The sequence below is a fragment of the Baudoinia panamericana genome, assembly GCF_000338955.1.
Source record: "Baudoinia panamericana UAMH 10762 unplaced genomic scaffold BAUCOscaffold_11, whole genome shotgun sequence".
NCBI classification, from domain to species: domain Eukaryota; kingdom Fungi; phylum Ascomycota; class Dothideomycetes; order Mycosphaerellales; family Teratosphaeriaceae; genus Baudoinia; species Baudoinia panamericana.
Genome location: NW_006911267.1, coordinates 318145 through 334095, shown reverse-complemented (window position 1 = coordinate 334095; position 15951 = coordinate 318145). Strand labels below are relative to the sequence as shown.

At 56.8% G+C, this 15951-nt stretch overlaps 6 protein-coding genes across 6 annotated transcripts; 2 read left to right on the top strand and 4 right to left on the bottom strand.

The window, feature by feature from the left end:
• Positions 1–86: 86 nt before the first annotated feature.
• On the bottom strand, positions 87–2312 carry BAUCODRAFT_45003 (uncharacterized protein; the record flags this gene model as incomplete). Its single annotated transcript, XM_007681130.2, has 1 exon — positions 87–2312. A coding segment is annotated over one exon (2226 nt), but the record flags the coding sequence as incomplete, so codon positions are not given.
• Positions 2313–4140: 1828 nt separating this feature from the next.
• Positions 4141–6400, bottom strand: BAUCODRAFT_235090 (uncharacterized protein). The gene is made up of 6 exons (XM_007681318.1): positions 5975–6400; positions 5823–5922; positions 4897–5765; positions 4777–4839; positions 4421–4725; positions 4141–4369 (listed from the first exon to the last, which is right to left on the bottom strand). The coding sequence occupies exons 1-6, from the start codon at positions 6128–6130 to the stop codon at positions 4264–4266; spliced, it is 1599 nt and encodes a 532-aa protein (XP_007679508.1). The 5' UTR covers positions 6131–6400; the 3' UTR covers positions 4141–4263.
• Positions 6401–7537: 1137 nt separating this feature from the next.
• On the top strand, positions 7538–8870 carry BAUCODRAFT_150636 (uncharacterized protein; the record flags this gene model as incomplete). Its single annotated transcript, XM_007681317.1, has 3 exons — positions 7538–7789; positions 7839–8075; positions 8127–8870. The coding sequence occupies 3 exons, from the start codon at positions 7538–7540 to the stop codon at positions 8868–8870; spliced, it is 1233 nt and encodes a 410-aa protein (XP_007679507.1).
• Positions 8871–9055: 185 nt separating this feature from the next.
• Positions 9056–10380, bottom strand: BAUCODRAFT_235095 (uncharacterized protein). The gene is made up of 3 exons (XM_007681316.1): positions 9911–10380; positions 9533–9694; positions 9056–9436 (listed from the first exon to the last, which is right to left on the bottom strand). Exons 1-3 carry the CDS (start codon positions 10103–10105, stop codon positions 9242–9244), a joined length of 552 nt encoding a protein of 183 aa, XP_007679506.1. The 5' UTR covers positions 10106–10380; the 3' UTR covers positions 9056–9241.
• Positions 10381–12590: 2210 nt separating this feature from the next.
• On the top strand, positions 12591–14680 carry BAUCODRAFT_141786 (uncharacterized protein). The gene has a single exon (XM_007681315.1). It carries the CDS (start codon positions 12691–12693, stop codon positions 14389–14391), a length of 1701 nt encoding a protein of 566 aa, XP_007679505.1. The 5' UTR covers positions 12591–12690; the 3' UTR covers positions 14392–14680.
• Positions 14681–14779: 99 nt separating this feature from the next.
• BAUCODRAFT_36960 (uncharacterized protein) lies at positions 14780–15852 on the bottom strand. The gene is made up of 3 exons (XM_007681022.1): positions 15624–15852; positions 15312–15560; positions 14780–15261 (listed from the first exon to the last, which is right to left on the bottom strand). The coding sequence occupies exons 1-3, from the start codon at positions 15750–15752 to the stop codon at positions 15004–15006; spliced, it is 636 nt and encodes a 211-aa protein (XP_007679212.1). The 5' UTR covers positions 15753–15852; the 3' UTR covers positions 14780–15003.
• Positions 15853–15951: the final 99 nt, after the last annotated feature.

The window sequence follows — 15951 nt, the reverse complement described above, 5'->3', positions numbered from 1 at the left end:
CCGCTTTTGGCGATTCCCATTAGCAACGCCAGTAACACCTCGCAAAGCCTACTCTGACACCCTTTCGCCATGCAACCAGTAAACACCTAAATAGCCCAACTGCCCCTCCTAGCACCAGTACCCCAATTCCCACCCGGCCCATCAACCTTCACCATATTCTTCTCCTGCCGCGCCCACTCCCGCACGTACAGCTTGAGCGCATGCCACCTCACACTCTCCTGCTCCGCCATGCCGTCGCCCTCAAAGTCCGGTCCGATACGGATATAACCTTTCGAAGATTTCTTCGCTTTTCGGTCATCCTTGCGGAGTTCTGCGATGGAGACACGGCTGATCTTTGATAGTTCTTCATCGAACGGACGGGCGAGAGTCGGGTAGCCGAGCGAGAGGTAGTTGAAGACTTGGGTGATGAAAGTGTCAGGGTACTCCTTCTCCATCACTTCGTCCAAGTCGTGTTCTGCATTCAGCACGCCGTCAATGCGACCCAAGTCACCGTCCTGGATGCTGCGGGGTGGGGTTGGTGGCGTCCTAAGCCCAGCGCCTATCTGAATGGCCGCGCTGGGGTCGGCAAAGGAGGACTCGAACGGGTTCTCGACACGCTCCACGCGGGGTGTGAGAAGGCCTGTCGGACCGGTAGGTGGAATCAGCCCGCCAGAAGCGGGTGCGGTGGAGGTCCCGTCGTCGACGCAGAAACCACCCCAGAGCCCGAGCTTACCGCTGCCCTTGGTACTGGTCTTCCTGCTCCAGACGCTGACTTCGCCTTTGTCAGCATCCGGTGAAGGGGCATGCCACAAGCCCACTTCTTCATCCGGACGGTTGGCTTCTGATTCCGCATGCTCCGTCAAGTAGCACATCTGCTGCCTCAGCACCGTGGAGCCTTGCGTGACGTCGAACCGCGCCGGCTCTGGTGACGGACACCGAGGGAACTGGATGTCAGCGCCCAACATAGGCGGACGGGCGCGGTCACGCATTGATCGCATCTCCTCTTCGTCGTCTTGGAAGCCGTACGATGTTGCCGGATTCCACCAAGGCGACTGCGTGGGTTGCTTTGCCGTAGTCTTTGCAGCGTTGCGTTCCTGCTCAAGCTTCTCCGCATGCCGTTGCATCTCCATCTGCTCCCACGAGATCTTGGCCGTGCTTTCTCGCCGCCTGGCCATCTGAAGTAAGACTTCATCTTCGTAGTCCGCCCAGGTGACGGGACGGTCTTCAATCTTCATCTCGTCGCTGCCATCCTCGTCGACGTAGTGCTGCACCGGCTCATGGTAATCGGAGTTTGGAAATGCTGCGTTGGCGAGGTCGCGTAGGCGCTGCTCGGCTGCTCTCTTCGCTTCCAGTTCAAGCAGGTAGTGTTGGAAGCTCTCGTCAACAGACTCACGTATCCGCGTGGCATGCTTGTGGCCCTCGTTGTACGACGAATCTGATGCGGTGATTGGCGAGCCTTGACCTGGACTAGAAGACAGCGACGAGAGATCACTAGTCGGCTCGCTCTCTGAGCTCTCGATTGTATCAAGCTCGGGACAGCGGAAGGAGTGCGTCCGCTGACTTTGCACGGCCGGTCGCCGTTGCGGTGCGCTGCCATCTAACGGTGCCAAGTGTCGGCGTAATTGTGTTGGAATGTCAAGCGCCTGCGTACTGGATGATGGGCTGTCAGTATCCATTGGATCACCAGCCTCTTCCAAGGGTGTCTTGTGACCACGAATGTGCCGTCGATGCTCGCGAGCGTGCAGATGGTGGCCAGACTCGGTCTTCTGGGACTGATTAAGCGCCGGCATGGCATCTCCAGCGCGCCGTGACCGTTTTGCTGTGTCGACAAGAACCGGCGTAAATCTTTTGGGCCGCTTCGCGCCTTCATCTTTGGGTCCTACCTCCTCATCGTCCATTTGCGGCTTGCGGTTGCTGCGATACGTCGTCTCGACCGGCTCCGGCCGGAACTTTATATGACTTGGTATGTTGTGCTCCGGCTGGTGCCCTCTGTTGCTCTTCGCTGACGTCTCCGCCAACTGCGGCGCAAAGCGGCGCGGTGGACTCTTCTCACCCGAGGCTGCTCCATTCGACGCACGACTGCTGTGTTTGCTGCTCTTGTGCTCCGTCTCTACCGGTTGCACAGCGAAGCGCCTTGCCTTGGGCTTCTCCTCCGCTGTGCTCTCCTTCTTGTCCTTGCTGCTGATGTGCTGGCTTTCTACGGGCTCGACAGCGAAGCGTCGCGGCTTCGGCGTCGCGGCGTTCGAGGAAGAAGGCTCATGCTGCCGAACATCCTTAGACGACTTGGAGGAAGTCTCAATAGGTTCAGGCGCGAACTTCCGGGGTGGAAGCGAAGGGGCCATTAGATGCAGTCGTCAAGGGACACAGTGCCCAGGTTGTGCTTGCAGTTACTCCGTTCATACGGCCTTGGCGATTAATACTAAGGGGGCCGACCAGGCCAGAAGGGTACTGACGAGGTCAAGATCTGGGTGTGAGAAGTCAGGCAGTAAATCCCAGTCTGGCCGATTAAGCCGGCACGACAGTAGCAATAGACGTTCTGGGCGAGAAAGCGTCGGTAGTTCTGCAAGCGAAACACTTTTGCAGCGTGGATGTGTTTCAGGGTGTCGTCACAATTCGGGCAGCCAGACAAAGTGGGCAATGCTGTCTCGAGAGATACGAAAGTGGATCAGGATGCTGTTGTTGAGGGCTGGCTGACGTAGGTTGCTCCTCGAGATTGGCAAGCCGCCGGATGCTGCGTAAGGAACGCTTACGACTTGAGTTGAGTGGAGCTGCAGCAATACTATTCCAACAATGAGCAACGTAGGAGTACAACGGAGCAGAGACGAAAGGACTATGAACTGGTGTGCGGCACGGGATATAGGGAGCTGTGTTCACGAAAACCTTGGAATACTGCTGGGATTCACACCGATACGCATCTGTGCGTGGAACTCGGTAACTCCCCCCACGCGGTGGCTGAACTCTCCCAGCGTCCAATCGCAAGCGAACCTTTGCGACTATTCTTTGCCTGTCCAACCTGCCTTGCCTGCTTGTAACGAACGCTGTCAACGCTCTTTACCGTCCACCTCCTCGTCGTTCTATTATGGCGTGTTGGAGATGTCAGACATCACTCATTCGACCTATTCCACACCTTCGCCCATAACACATGGCATTCTTCACGTGAAGAGTGATCGACAGTTCAGCATCTGCATGGCGGGATCTTGCGGGTCCGTCGGCGCCACGTCTAGACAACCTGAATGGGACGCTGAGCCCACTACGTCCCGCCTGCAGAAACGCGAAAGCATACCTCTACCTTTAGCTACCTCATGCAACGAAGATTTCTCCTTCCACCCGTCTGGTCACCAGAAGCTACAGCATCTCCCGCCAACACGAGAGCTTTTCTCCCACCATGCAGTCGTGAAATTGCTGTTTCTGAACACGGCATGTTGATTGTATCTAACCGTGCACAGTATGCAAGACCAGAAGCTTACCACACCGTCTTTCTGTGCTTGAGCGCCTCTCCAGTATCAGGAGGACATCAAGTGGACCGTCTACCGCAATGTACTCTTCGGACTCCGACAGCTGTCTCGGAGGTCTGCAGGATTTCGAGGCTGACGATCATGATCTCGCATTGCACGGTACATGTATACCGCCTTACACGCGCTGAGCACGCGACACCCGTTCAGGGTACCTTCAGCGGACATTTTTCCCAAGCATGCTCATCAACTACGCGTGCTTGTTGTGCCAGCTTGTTGCCAACACTCTGTTCAATCATCGTCCCCGCTGCGTCTCCGTCCCACCGCAGATCGACCGCCCACGCGTCTTGCCAATAGCATAGATTGATGGTATCCCCGCAAAGCTCATGCACTCCGCAAACGTTCTGTCCGGCCCGGAGGCTCCTGTACAAGTGCCTTGTCTATGTTCGCCTATGATCTCTGAAGGATGCGTAACTCTAATCCGGACGAAGTCGGAAGGGACCGCAGCATGTTGCGCTGGTGAATCCTCAGACTACGGCTGCTACGTGCTATTAGGCAAGACGACTTCAGTGATTGGCTCAGGATAGGGAAGCAGTCACGACAATGCTGACAAGGTGAACATAGGTCATCGCACCTGTCAGGGTGCTGATACGGTAAACTGAGCTCATGTTGGGACTTGTCGGCAAATTCATGAACACTTTTTTGATATGCAGATGCTAGATGCGTGAAACAGTGTACCGCCGACACCCTACAGACGTCCATTTGACACTTGTACTCGCACAGTGGCCGATCATCATCGCCCGGATGACATGAATGGAAGGCTCGAGTCCAGCTAGTCCTGCTTCACCAGCGAAACTGGCGCCACATACTGTCGATGCCCGCCACAGACGTAGTAGAGTAAGGCAAGCAGACACGTGGCGGCGAAAATAACGATCGCCCTGCCACACAGTTAGCAACATCGTGTATGTACGCTACAGCTCCAAACTTACCAGTTGAAGTCCGCCGCCCAGTTCGGATCGCCCACTGACGGCGCCTCCGGGAAGAACGAGAACACGAAGCCGACGAAGAGGAAAGCGAGCGTAATGTCGTTGATCGGTCCGCCCCATCTGCCGAGCGACCATCTGCGAGGAAGCAGCGGTTCGCCGCGCAGTCTTTTCAGCCGTACGCAGCCTATTGATATGATGTAGCTGAAGATCAAGGCGGCGTTTGACACGCTTAAGATGGCTTGGAAGGCAGTGTCGGAGCCGAAATTGATGGCTGACAGGATGAGTGAGACGCCTAGACAGACGAGAAGCTAGTGCTGCTGTCAGTATCCACCGATTGAAGTGTGAGCGGGTGAGCATACCGCATTGACTGGTACTTCCCAGGTTGGCGGCACGTAACGTATCCATGTCGAGAACGGAAGACCCTGTAGCTCTGTCAGTCGATATTATTGCAGTCCTGCTGCTTGTTCTTGCTGACTCACGCAGTCTCTACTGAAAGCCCACACCTGTCTCGAAGCGCTAGCTATGGTCGTGACGGTGGAGAAGAACAGCAACACGATAAGCACGCAACCCAGCACAACCGTCCCGGCGTAGGAGTGCGTGGCCGAGTAAAGCACGTTGATGACCGGGTACTCGCTGTCGGAGTCCAGCAGTGCCTGCAGGTCTGTGATGCAGAAGCAGAACGTAATGAGCATGCCGATGCCCATAATGCCATTTCCGAATGTCGCCCATATCATGGCGCGCGGGAGCTGCAGTGAAGCGTCCTTTAGCTCCTCAGACATATGCGCGCCAGCATCTGGACCAATGAAGCACCATATGGGCGTGGCCAGACCGACCAGACAAGACAGTCCGACGTTGCCCCAGCCGCCGCCGTCATTGAATGTGAAGAAGACTTGCTTGGCTGATGCATGCGGCGCCATGATCCACAACGTCAACAGGAAGGCGAAGAATGCGAAGACGTGCAGGAAGAGCACGATGCCTTCCGCCAGCGGCAGATGGTGGGCGAAGTAGATATTGAAGCCCACCGTCAGCAAGACAAAGGCCGACACCAAGAGGGTCGTCTGCCACAGCGTGCTGACATCGGCATCCGGGAAGGTAAGCAATACCATGGCTTGGACCAGTCCAGCAAGTTGGAGTCCGCACGCCGGTATGCCGCAAATCCATCCCAGACAACAGCACCAGCCAACAACGTAGGAAAGCGACTTCTGTAGTGACGGCGGTGCAAACTCAGACACGTAATGATATTGGCCGCCAGCAGTGGGCGCCATGCTGGCCATCTCTGCCATGGAAGCGATCATGCACATCATCAGTGCCCACACGGCGATGGTACACCAGATGACGCCTCCGGTGCCTGCAACGCATCAGTATATTGTCGTTCACAAGCAGCATCAGTAACGGAACGACTGACCTCCATTGAGCAGACCGAAGTAGTTGGCAAGAAGTGTGCATTCCCATGTCGCTTGCAAAATGGTCACAAAGCCTACTATTCCGACGAATTTGAAATTGCGCTAACGTTGGTCCGTCAGCGGTAGTTCGAGAGGACATTGAAGTAAGACGCACTCTCAATTCCTGGACCTTCCCCATCCTGTCCATCTCGCGTTCATCTGCGGCTGTACCGCCCTTCTGCGCGGCGGATGATTTGCCATCGCTGCCACTGTCATCGATGGAGAAGCGCTGCTCTGCCTTGGCCCTTTCTGGCAACGCTGTGATTGCCATTGCGGTGCTTTTAAATGAGCGGATCTAATGTAAGTGTAGCCGTGGTCTCAGGTCGCTGGAACGTAAGATGGAACGGTTTGAAGAACGCAAGGAAGTGCAAGGGTGGTCTCTCTCCACAATGCAGCACGTTGCTCTGCGCTTGCCAGTTTACGGGCGTCACGGCTCGAGGTGGCCCAGCCTTCCGTCCCATTCACACCTGCCAAGGCAGTGCTTCATTGGGCAGCAAACGACTCGGTAAGCAGCGTCTGGGCTGCATCCACGCAAGGCAGGCACGGTGGGCTGAGATCAACGTACGCTTTCGCGTGACGGGGAAGTGCACGGAAGTGTATTCGAACCATTAGATCGTTGGCGGATAGCCACGGCTGACAGCGTGTCGCGCCATGACCACATTCAATGCTTTCTTGCACTATACGAGGTATCCTGGGAGAAGCCTCTCTCGTAGGTGTCGCACGAAAGTTGTCAACTGCGGTCTCCTGCATTATCGGCTGTCGGCTCAATCGCCACTAGTAACGGTCACGTTACACAGCGTCACCCACCGCTTCAGCACACCTTCCTGAAAACCGGGCTGCTGGGCTTAATGGAGTTTGTACGCCAAGCGGGCTGTCCACTGTGCAGAGATTGTGTGTAGTGCAGATGCAAGACACCGAGCAACACCGCATCTCGGCATCCGGACGCACTGACTTGGCAATCGTGCCCTACGGCAACTCGTCCAAATTTTGGCTCATATTGCGCAGCTGCAGCGGCTCGTTGCGCACAAGCGATTGTGTGCGACGTGGCTGTGGAGACCATTGCTGCGAGTTTTGGTTCTGCCACTGCGAGCGTCACTTGCCGTACTGCCGCTTGATGAGAGCTCGTATGATTCGAAAGCAGTATGAGCGCCGAAGCAAGGCAGTGTATGCCATGAGAGAGCGCATCATGCCCCGCCAGATGCGAATGAGTGGCGAAGCGCGACCTCGTTGTGAAATCGTCTTGTCGCACAAACCACCCAAACGAACCAATGCGGCCGATACGTGACACAGGCGCTTCAGCCTCCGGCCATGAAAGGATGTTGTTGTCATGATTACACGGGCCGCGCATGTAGGTGATTCTGACCACTTCTCTTTCTCTTAGCAAATGCTGTTCTTGAAAGCTTGAACTTTTGCGAGGTAGGCACGATCGACTGGGTGGAACGCCGTCAACGTCACTTCACGCGCTCTCAAACGTCTAGAGCTACTCGCAAGCTCCGGCCTCGCCGGTTACAGCCGTACGGATCAGACCTTGTGGCCTCCGGCCCTCGAGCGACCGCACCGCATCGCCACCCCACACTCACGGCAGCACCGAGTGAGTGTCAGCAGAGCGCGTACCGCGTACAATAGCATCGCTGCAGCTTGCTCGGCCCCTGCATGCAGCAGCATTGCCTTCAACAGAATGTCCGAGGCTGGCGGCTACCAGAAAGCGCTCAACCTCACGATCAGCCTCTGCCTGATATACACAGTGTGCATTGCGCTCGTCCGGATAGTCATACGGAAAGGCTCCTTCGGCAGCGATGACTTTGTCATTGCGGCTGCGACGGTCCTCACTCTTTGCAATGCGGCCGCCAGCTATGTTGCGCTTAGCAAAGGACTTGGCCTTCCATGGCGGACAATACTGAACGAAGGGACGATATCGTCACTTAGCGAGGTAAGTTACGTCAGTTACCGGTCTGTGAACTCGTCTGACATGCGGTTAGGCTTCGATCGCTGGACTAGTGACGTTCATGATGGCTCTGTATGTGTCCAAATGCGCGATGTTGTTCTTTCTGAGCCGCATCACGAAGACGCCGCAGCAGATCCGGCTATTCTTCATCTGCAATATCTTCACTGCGGTTATTGGCGTCATCTCGGTGCTTACGGCTGTGGCTGGGTGTCCGACTGCATCCGGCTATTACTGGGCTTTTCATGCGAACCGACACAGTTGTCCCAGCCAAGTAAGTCGTTTCACTGAAGAGTCTGGTGGCGCTTGCTGACTTCATGCGCAGAACATTCGGTGGCAAACCATCACAGGTCTGGACATCATAACCGAGGTCCTACTTCTGGCCCTCCCGGTATACCTAGTCTGGGGCCTGCAGATGTCAATGCGGAAGAAAGCTATCATTTTGATAGCGTTCTATCTCCGCCTACCAGTGCTTGGCTTTTCGATAGGTCGCAACTACTATACCATGCAGCTACGGCTACCGCAGACGGATCCGGGCCTTACGAGCGCAGTCGTAGTCGTCTGGCTGGAAGTTGAACTGGCGTACGCGCTCGCAGCAAGCACATTGGCGGCCCTCAAAGCGTTTACGGAAAGCTTCCAGACCTGTTTTGGGCTTGGCTTTACCCGTGGCAAAGGCGACGGCAGCTACGGCATGTCGGACGTGAGCGGCGCGTCCAGCAAGAGCGAGAAGAGTAAAGACCCTGCCTCGCTCGAGAGTGCCGCGAGTAGAAGTCGCAATGATTCTGTCTCTCCTTATCTATCGAAGGAGGAAGCCGAGGTGCAATTGTCGCCCGCTACACCGCCGCCAAGGCTCGTCGAAGACTGCTCATTGAAGCTGCGACCGGAGAGGGAGCTTAGGACGCTCACGCAGGTCTCGGCCGAACCGATGTCTTCCGACCAAAACCGTCTACGGCAGGAAAGTCGGGCAGAAAGCGAAATGTCCGGGTCAGATGACATGGTGATCCTTCGGGAGACTGGCTATGAGGTGCAGCATGACCGAGCACCAATGCTCTACCTGAATCGACTGTAGGGTTGTGAGGGCTACTGAGGGCTTCTCAGGGCGGAAATCGCTTCCCAAGGCGGAAATCTGCGTGATGATATTGTGCATGATACACCATACATAGATACTGCAGTGTGTCTGGGAGCGACGGAGGCTGGTCTTCACGGACCACGCTGATCGCGTTTGGCTGATGGTTGACAAGTCGGGCGAACAAAGTAGCAGGCGTGCGGCTGCGATACCCGGAGGATGGTGGACATGGTGCCAGTAGCGTCGGCATGACGATGTAAGGCAGACTTGTCTTTCCTCAAGCACACCCATCGTTTTACGCTTGATGCTGGGCGATGTTTAAAGTTGTGGTCGTCACATTGCTGGGTTAGTGAAGGACGCCATCCGGCATCCGCTCACGTCGCCTCCACTTGCTCTGCCACCAGCAAAGCACCTTCGTCATGTACCTCAGACCTTGTTGCATCCTCCGTAACGCCTTCCTCAACATTCATCTTCCCCTCCCTTTCCGGCCCAAGCGAATTAACACTCCTCTCCTCCAACCTAGGCCTCCAGTCCCTAACCCTCTGGACGGGCCCCCCTTCAACCACCACCTCCCTCTCCTCCCCCTCCCTCCCCAAAACCGTCCCCATCAACCTACCCCCCTCTTCCCCGACCCCAACCCTCCCCACCTTCTTCTTCAACCCCGCCAAAAAGTCCTCCGCCACAACCACACCACCCCCCACGCCCACCGCGGGCGCAGTACCAGCAGCACCAGCATCCGGCACCATCCCCGCCACCCGCCTCATCTCCGCATGCTGCGCCCCGTCAAACCACTCCTCAAACACCCTCACATCCGCCAAATCCTCCTCCTCCCTCTTCCGCTTCTCAGCCCTCACCCGCGCCTCTGCCCCCCTCTTCCCCTTTTCCCCATCCCCCCCTTTCCCCTCCCTAACCAACACCACCGCCTCCCCCATCTCACGCACACTCCTCCTCAACCGCTCCCTCCACCCCTCCTCCCCCGCCCCCTCAGCCGGAACCAACGCCCCGGCATCCATCAACGCCATCCGCACATCCGTCACCGTCACCTCCATTCCAGCGTCATTATGGGAGTTGGCAGCGTGGCGGGCCGTGGTGGTCGCGAGGAGGAGGAGGTAGCGCTCCGCGATGTTGGTTAGGGTGTCGAGGACGGAAGGGCGGGTGCTGTGGAAGCCCGCCGCGCGGAGGATGTGGATGATGGAGGGGCGCAGGAGGGCGCGGTGGAGATCGTGGGATTGGGACATCGTGTTCCGCTTTAGGGAGAATGACCGATTGTGTGTGTGTGTGTGTGCGCAGGGGCGCTGGGGGTTGATGGGCTATCGTGGTAGCATTTTCTGGAGAGGTTTGCGCGAGGGCGGCTGTGGATGCGCTGAGGTGGATGTGAAACAGGATGTTTACTACGATACAGGTAAGGTGAGAGCGAGGGCAAGCGCGATGAAGGTTTCGGGCTTGCCACGTGCCGCCAAGCGAATTCGGCTGGAAGCATTCACTGAGCAGTTGGAAGCCGGTTGTGAAACGCATTGTATGTGAAGACAGATCGCTAATCATGATACATCTCTGCTATGGGTATTGGCAGACATAGGACGGGATATGTTACATTTCCATAAGATCATTGTTCATGCCCGAACCCCGTCGCTCAAACGCAGCACGATTCCAATCACTTCCCGTCCCATCTAACTACTGCCCCGCCCGCAGCGTAACCGCCTGCCTCAACAACTCCGCAACCACCGCATGCCCACTCTCCTCCGCAACCACAAGCGGCGTCTTCCCATCATCGTCCCTCGCCAACGGAGTCGCCCCATACTGCAGCAAACACTTTGCAATATTCACCCGATTCCCCACCGCGGCACAATGCAACGCCGTACTCCCATCCGCTTGTCTATGATCCACCTCCGCGCCCGCTTGTAGAAGTAGTCGAAGGATCTCCGGTCGATCGGGCCAAACCGCCCAATGGATCGCCGCGGTGCCGATGAAAGATCGCTGGTTCATGTCCGGGTTGTAACTCAACAGTAGCTGCACGATCTCGGGGGACCCGTATTTGACCGCGTACATGAGCGGGGAAGTTTTGTAAGCGTTAAGGCTGTTGATGTTCGCGCCAAGCTCTAAGAGGCATCGCGCGATTTCCACGTCGCCGGCGCGGCAGGCTTCGTGAAGCGGGGAGCTGGAGGAGATGTTGAGGTCCGGGTTGACTTCCGCGCCTTCGGCTAGGAGGAGCTCGACGGCGTCGATTTGGCAGTGGCCTGCTGCCCCGGCGAGAGGGGAGAGCCGGCCGGATTTGGCGGGTTTGAAGGATTGGTAGAGGCCTTCGACGAGCTTGCTCGTGTTCACGGGCGCGCCGAGGGAGATGAGGAGTTTGATTTCGTCGAGGTCGCCGGTGCAGGCGGCGTCGTAGAGTTTTTCGCCCATGCGGCCCTTCTCTCTGGGTGTGAGAGGGAGGAGCATGGGTAGGTTGAGGACGGCGGAGTCGACTCGTGGAGAGTCGGGTGAGGAGCAAGTGCTGCTGCGGGAGCGTGCGGTGGGTGATGACGGGGGACTCCAGTTCTGTGTCGCGTGTTGAAACGAGGGGACTGATGCTGGGAGCTCGATTGGAGATTGTGGGCGACGCTGGTTGGGGGACTTGGAGGCCTTGCGTCGGACCGTTAGGCGAGACGGGTATGATGCTGGTATCCTGTGGGAGCTGTGTGCCCATGTGTCGCTCCTATATGAGAGTCAGCCCATGCATAATTTGAAGAGTGGGGTAGACAGATCGTACCGTCGTTCAATATATTCGCTGAAGTCGGAAGAAGTACGGTCCCAAGCGGACATTGTGTCGTAGCCCATTTTGCAGTCAAACTTCAACTCAAGCGGCGACTCCCAGACAGTGGGAAGTGCGACACAGGCCATGGAGTTATGCGCTCTGAGTATACTTTTGGCTGCCGCTGTGGTGTGAGTCGTGGTGGGGGCCAGCAGTAGGTCAGGTGAGATTGGTCCTCTCAGCTCAGGGGTGTATGGGCTGATTGCGAAACGCTTGCGCTGGCCAGTAGAGTACCGTGGGTGAGTGTTGAGATCTCAGGCGGAGAGGATGAGAGATACAGATGTAATATACAGGCGTGAGCGCATGGAGGCAAATGGTGGGAAAGGCGAGAGACACCGCCAGTAAGCAAGCAGATAACGCTCATAACCAGCATGGAAGCAGGGGGCACGCGTATGACAGACTACTACTCCTACTCACCGTACGGAATGTGGAGTGGGGAGAGAGAGATACTGTAGAGAGCTGCTTGCGCCTCCACGTGTGCGGAGGGTCAAGTGTCATGGTGGAGATGAGACAACCGCCAGTTTGCAAGGCAGTAAGCTCACGCTCGCAGTGAAAGGGCGGATGGGTTGCAGCACAAGGCGGTGTCGTAGGATTGCGCTAAGGCAAGTCACCCATCCCCACCCTTGCAGCCCTATGCCGCGACGTTACACTTCGGTAAGTTGGAGCCGGGTGATGATCCCACCTCAAATCTACGGCCGTGACTGTCAGCTTTCTCCACTGCTGCGACGGCCGTAAGGCGAGATAACAGAGCTGTTAACAACGAATGAGTTTGTGGTGTGTTCTAGACTGCTCTGCTTACACTTCCACACAGTGGTAACTGTGAGCTTTCACGGCGGTTTGCTCGGTGCCTGACTCAGACTGACAAGTGCGGGCCGTACCTGGAGCACTAACTGTAACCGGCCTGGCTTGTGGATTGCTGCGCCTCTGAGATGGAAGGCGCAGCAGACGTTTCGATGTTCGACAGTCCCCACTTTCTGCGTGACGGTAACATCTTCACCGATATTGCTGCCGTGTGATGCCGTGTGATGCCGTGTTATGATGCCGCTGAAGCTCAAGCTCACTACGGGCGGGCAGCAGCCACAGCCAGCCAACGGTGACGGAGGGTCTGCTGCCTCACCCCTCCCTACACCGAGCACCGCCGGAGGACCGAGACTGAAGCTCAAGGCCTCACAGCCACCGACACCGGCCACTGAACATGTCGTGTCTGTAGCAGACAACCAGAAGCCGGCGGCGCGCAAGGCAACCACTGCAGCAGCACCGTCAAGCAAGAAGCGGGCCAACAACGATGACATCTCGCCTGCGGCCAAGCGGATCGCGAGTGGTGCATCGGCGGCGCGCAAACCCTCCATCAAGCTCAAACCCACCCTTCCGCCAGGCTATGCACCGTCCACCGCCACCCCATTGAGCGCTGTCAGTAGTCGCAAGGTCGCCCTCGCACTTGCGCCCCCACGCAAGCAATCTACCATCCTCAAGGCGCTCACCGCACACCATGTGAAACGTGACGTTCCCAAGCGTGAGACGGGCGTAGGCTACGACAGCGAAGACAGCGAGCGCGAGGAAGATCCCGCGATCCAGCAAGGTCTGATCCTGAGAATGCCACCAGGGAAGGATGCCGACATACTCCGGAACGCCATCGCCGACAATAAGATCGGCGTCAAGGACGAAGAAGGTAGCGTCCAAGCCAGCATCAAGTTCGTGACGGCTGATCTTCGCCGGGCCCTGGTCAAGGTAGAGGACCGCAAATACGCCGCCGCGCTCGTAGATCTACCCTGCATCGTGGAATCGATGAAAAGCTGGGACAAAAAAGGCTGGTGGAAAGTCTCGGATGTCTGCCAAATGCTCCTAGTCCTCGGCCGTGTCGACACCGAGGCAGAGATTAGAAGTTATGCCTTACCCAAAGAAGTGGACAAAGAAACCATGCAATACGCCCACGGCCTAACCCCACCCATGCACCACGTCCGCAAGCGGCGTTTCCGGAAGCGTGTTAACCCCAAGCAGCTGGAGAACGTTGAAGCGGAGGTCGAGAGACTGCTGCGTGAGGACGAGGAGTGGGAGCGGAGTGGCGGGAAGGTGAGCTCGAGGGAGTACACGCTGGCGGAGTGGGATGTGATGCGGCGCACGCAGGAGCCTGGGTATGAGGATGGAGAGGAGATGGATGCGGAGGGTGAGGTGATGGATAGCACGGAGTATGCGCAGGAGTATGCGGAGTCGCCGGAGGAAGACTATAGTGCGCTTGAGGCGGACCTCAACAACGCACTAGCCGAAGACGCTGCGGCAGAACCGGAGCCGCGCGTGACTGAGCTGATCACCGACTCCCCGGCGCCGCTACTGGACCAACAAGCCGCATCCCTCGCCGCGGTCGAGCACGCCATGGCCGCAACCTCAACCCCCTCGGCCGCCGAAACACCCATCCACGACGCGCCGGACGAAGACGAAGCTTCTTCCGACGACTCGGACGACGATTCGGACGACGACGACGACGACGATATGGATGTCGTCGACGAAGACGCCGCGGCCAAAACGGTCGAGCGTAATCAACAGCTCGAGGAAGTCGCGGATCTGGAGCGTGAGGTGCAGGCTGTCCGCATCAAGGCGAGTGGGATGGCGAATCAATTGTTGAAGAAGCGGGAGTTGGAGAAGTTGGCGCGGTTGGAGGGGGATTTGAGGATGAAGAGGGTGGCTTTTGGGTTGGTGGGCGGGGAGGATGGGGAGGATGGGGGAGGGGGAAATGAATGAGTAAGCTTGGACGAAGTGATAAGGCAACACGGGCGCGCTGAGGTTGGTCGCTGGTGCAAATCCCGAACTAGTTAGATGATATTCTCACTGTTCGAGCTGGCGCAGCTCGCAGGCACGCTCGGACCCAGCCCTTTCCGCTCACCCTCACTTCACTTCACGTCCACCAAATCCTTCTCAGAAAAGCCACTAAATGGATACTCGGCATAGCTTCAAAGCGCACGGATTCAGCTATATAACAAATTTGCGCAGAAGGATCAAACATGGCTGTCTCGGGTCCTTCCGAAGGTCTACAGATTTCTCTCACTCATATTTGACGTGACATAGGTATGCTTGGCAAGCCAAGCTTCTATAGCCGTGCCCTCCTCGTGTAGAGTATCATATCAGACGCAATGCAGAGTTATGTTCTGGGTAACTACCAAGCCAACGTATCATGTAGATGCGGGTTGAAGTACCCGGGTGTGGTTGTGGAGTTTCGTGGTGCGTGAGCATTGCTTTTGCTGGTCTGATCATGATGACCGGCATTGGAAAAGCTAACTTCCTTCTTGGATGAGGTTCCGATAGCTCCTGCGACCGCATCTTGCTGTGTATGGATTATAGTCTACTACCTTCGAGTCACCGCCGCTTCTCCACCGCCTCCCGCAGAATCTGAATGACGTGCCGCGGATCCTGCGCGCCAAACACAGCACTGCCAGCCACGATCACGTTCGCGCCGGCATCTGCTGCGGTATCGATTGTCTTCTCTGACAGCCCGCCGTCGACTTCGATGTTGAGCTCGGGATACCGCTTGCGTAACGCTTCCACTTTGGGCATCATATCCGGCATGAACTTCTGCCCACCGAAACCGGGCTCGACGGTCATGACGAGGGCCATCTACTACCGTCAGCACGTTGAACAAGCGCTGTGAGATTTCTACTACTTACATCCGGAACCTCTTCCTTATTGCTGTTATCGAGAATGTCGTAAAGTACGCTGACGTCCGTCTTCGGCTTGATCGCGATACCAGCCCTCATACCCTGATCATGAATATACTTGATCATTTCCTTCGGACTAGTCTTCGTCTCGCTCTGCGCTTCAGGCGACTCCGCAGCCGTCGAATCCACAGCAGCTTCATAATGAAAGCAATACAAATCGCACCCCGCCTTCTGGAACTCCTTTACCCATTTCTTCGGCTACTGCGCAGGTCAGCACACACCGATGGAAGAGTTCCTGGCCGAACGTGGCGCTTCCCGCACCTCACTGATCATCATGTGGCAATCGAATGTGCCTTTCCCAAAGGCTTGCGCGGGACGATCGACATGTGAGCGTATCTTCGTTACGACGGGAGCGCCGAAGGTCATGTTGGGGACGAAGTGCCCATCCATGATGTCCACGTGTAGCCAGTCTGCTCCTTGTGAGATTGTGTCGGAGCATGCCTTCCCGAGAGCGCCAAAGTCGGCGCTCAGGATTGAGGGGGCGATGATGGCTGGTGGTGCCATTGTTCTTGACCTTCAGGTATCTACTTGTCGTTTACAGATGTACAGCAGGAACGACGGCACTCGGAGGTTTAAGATTAATATCGAA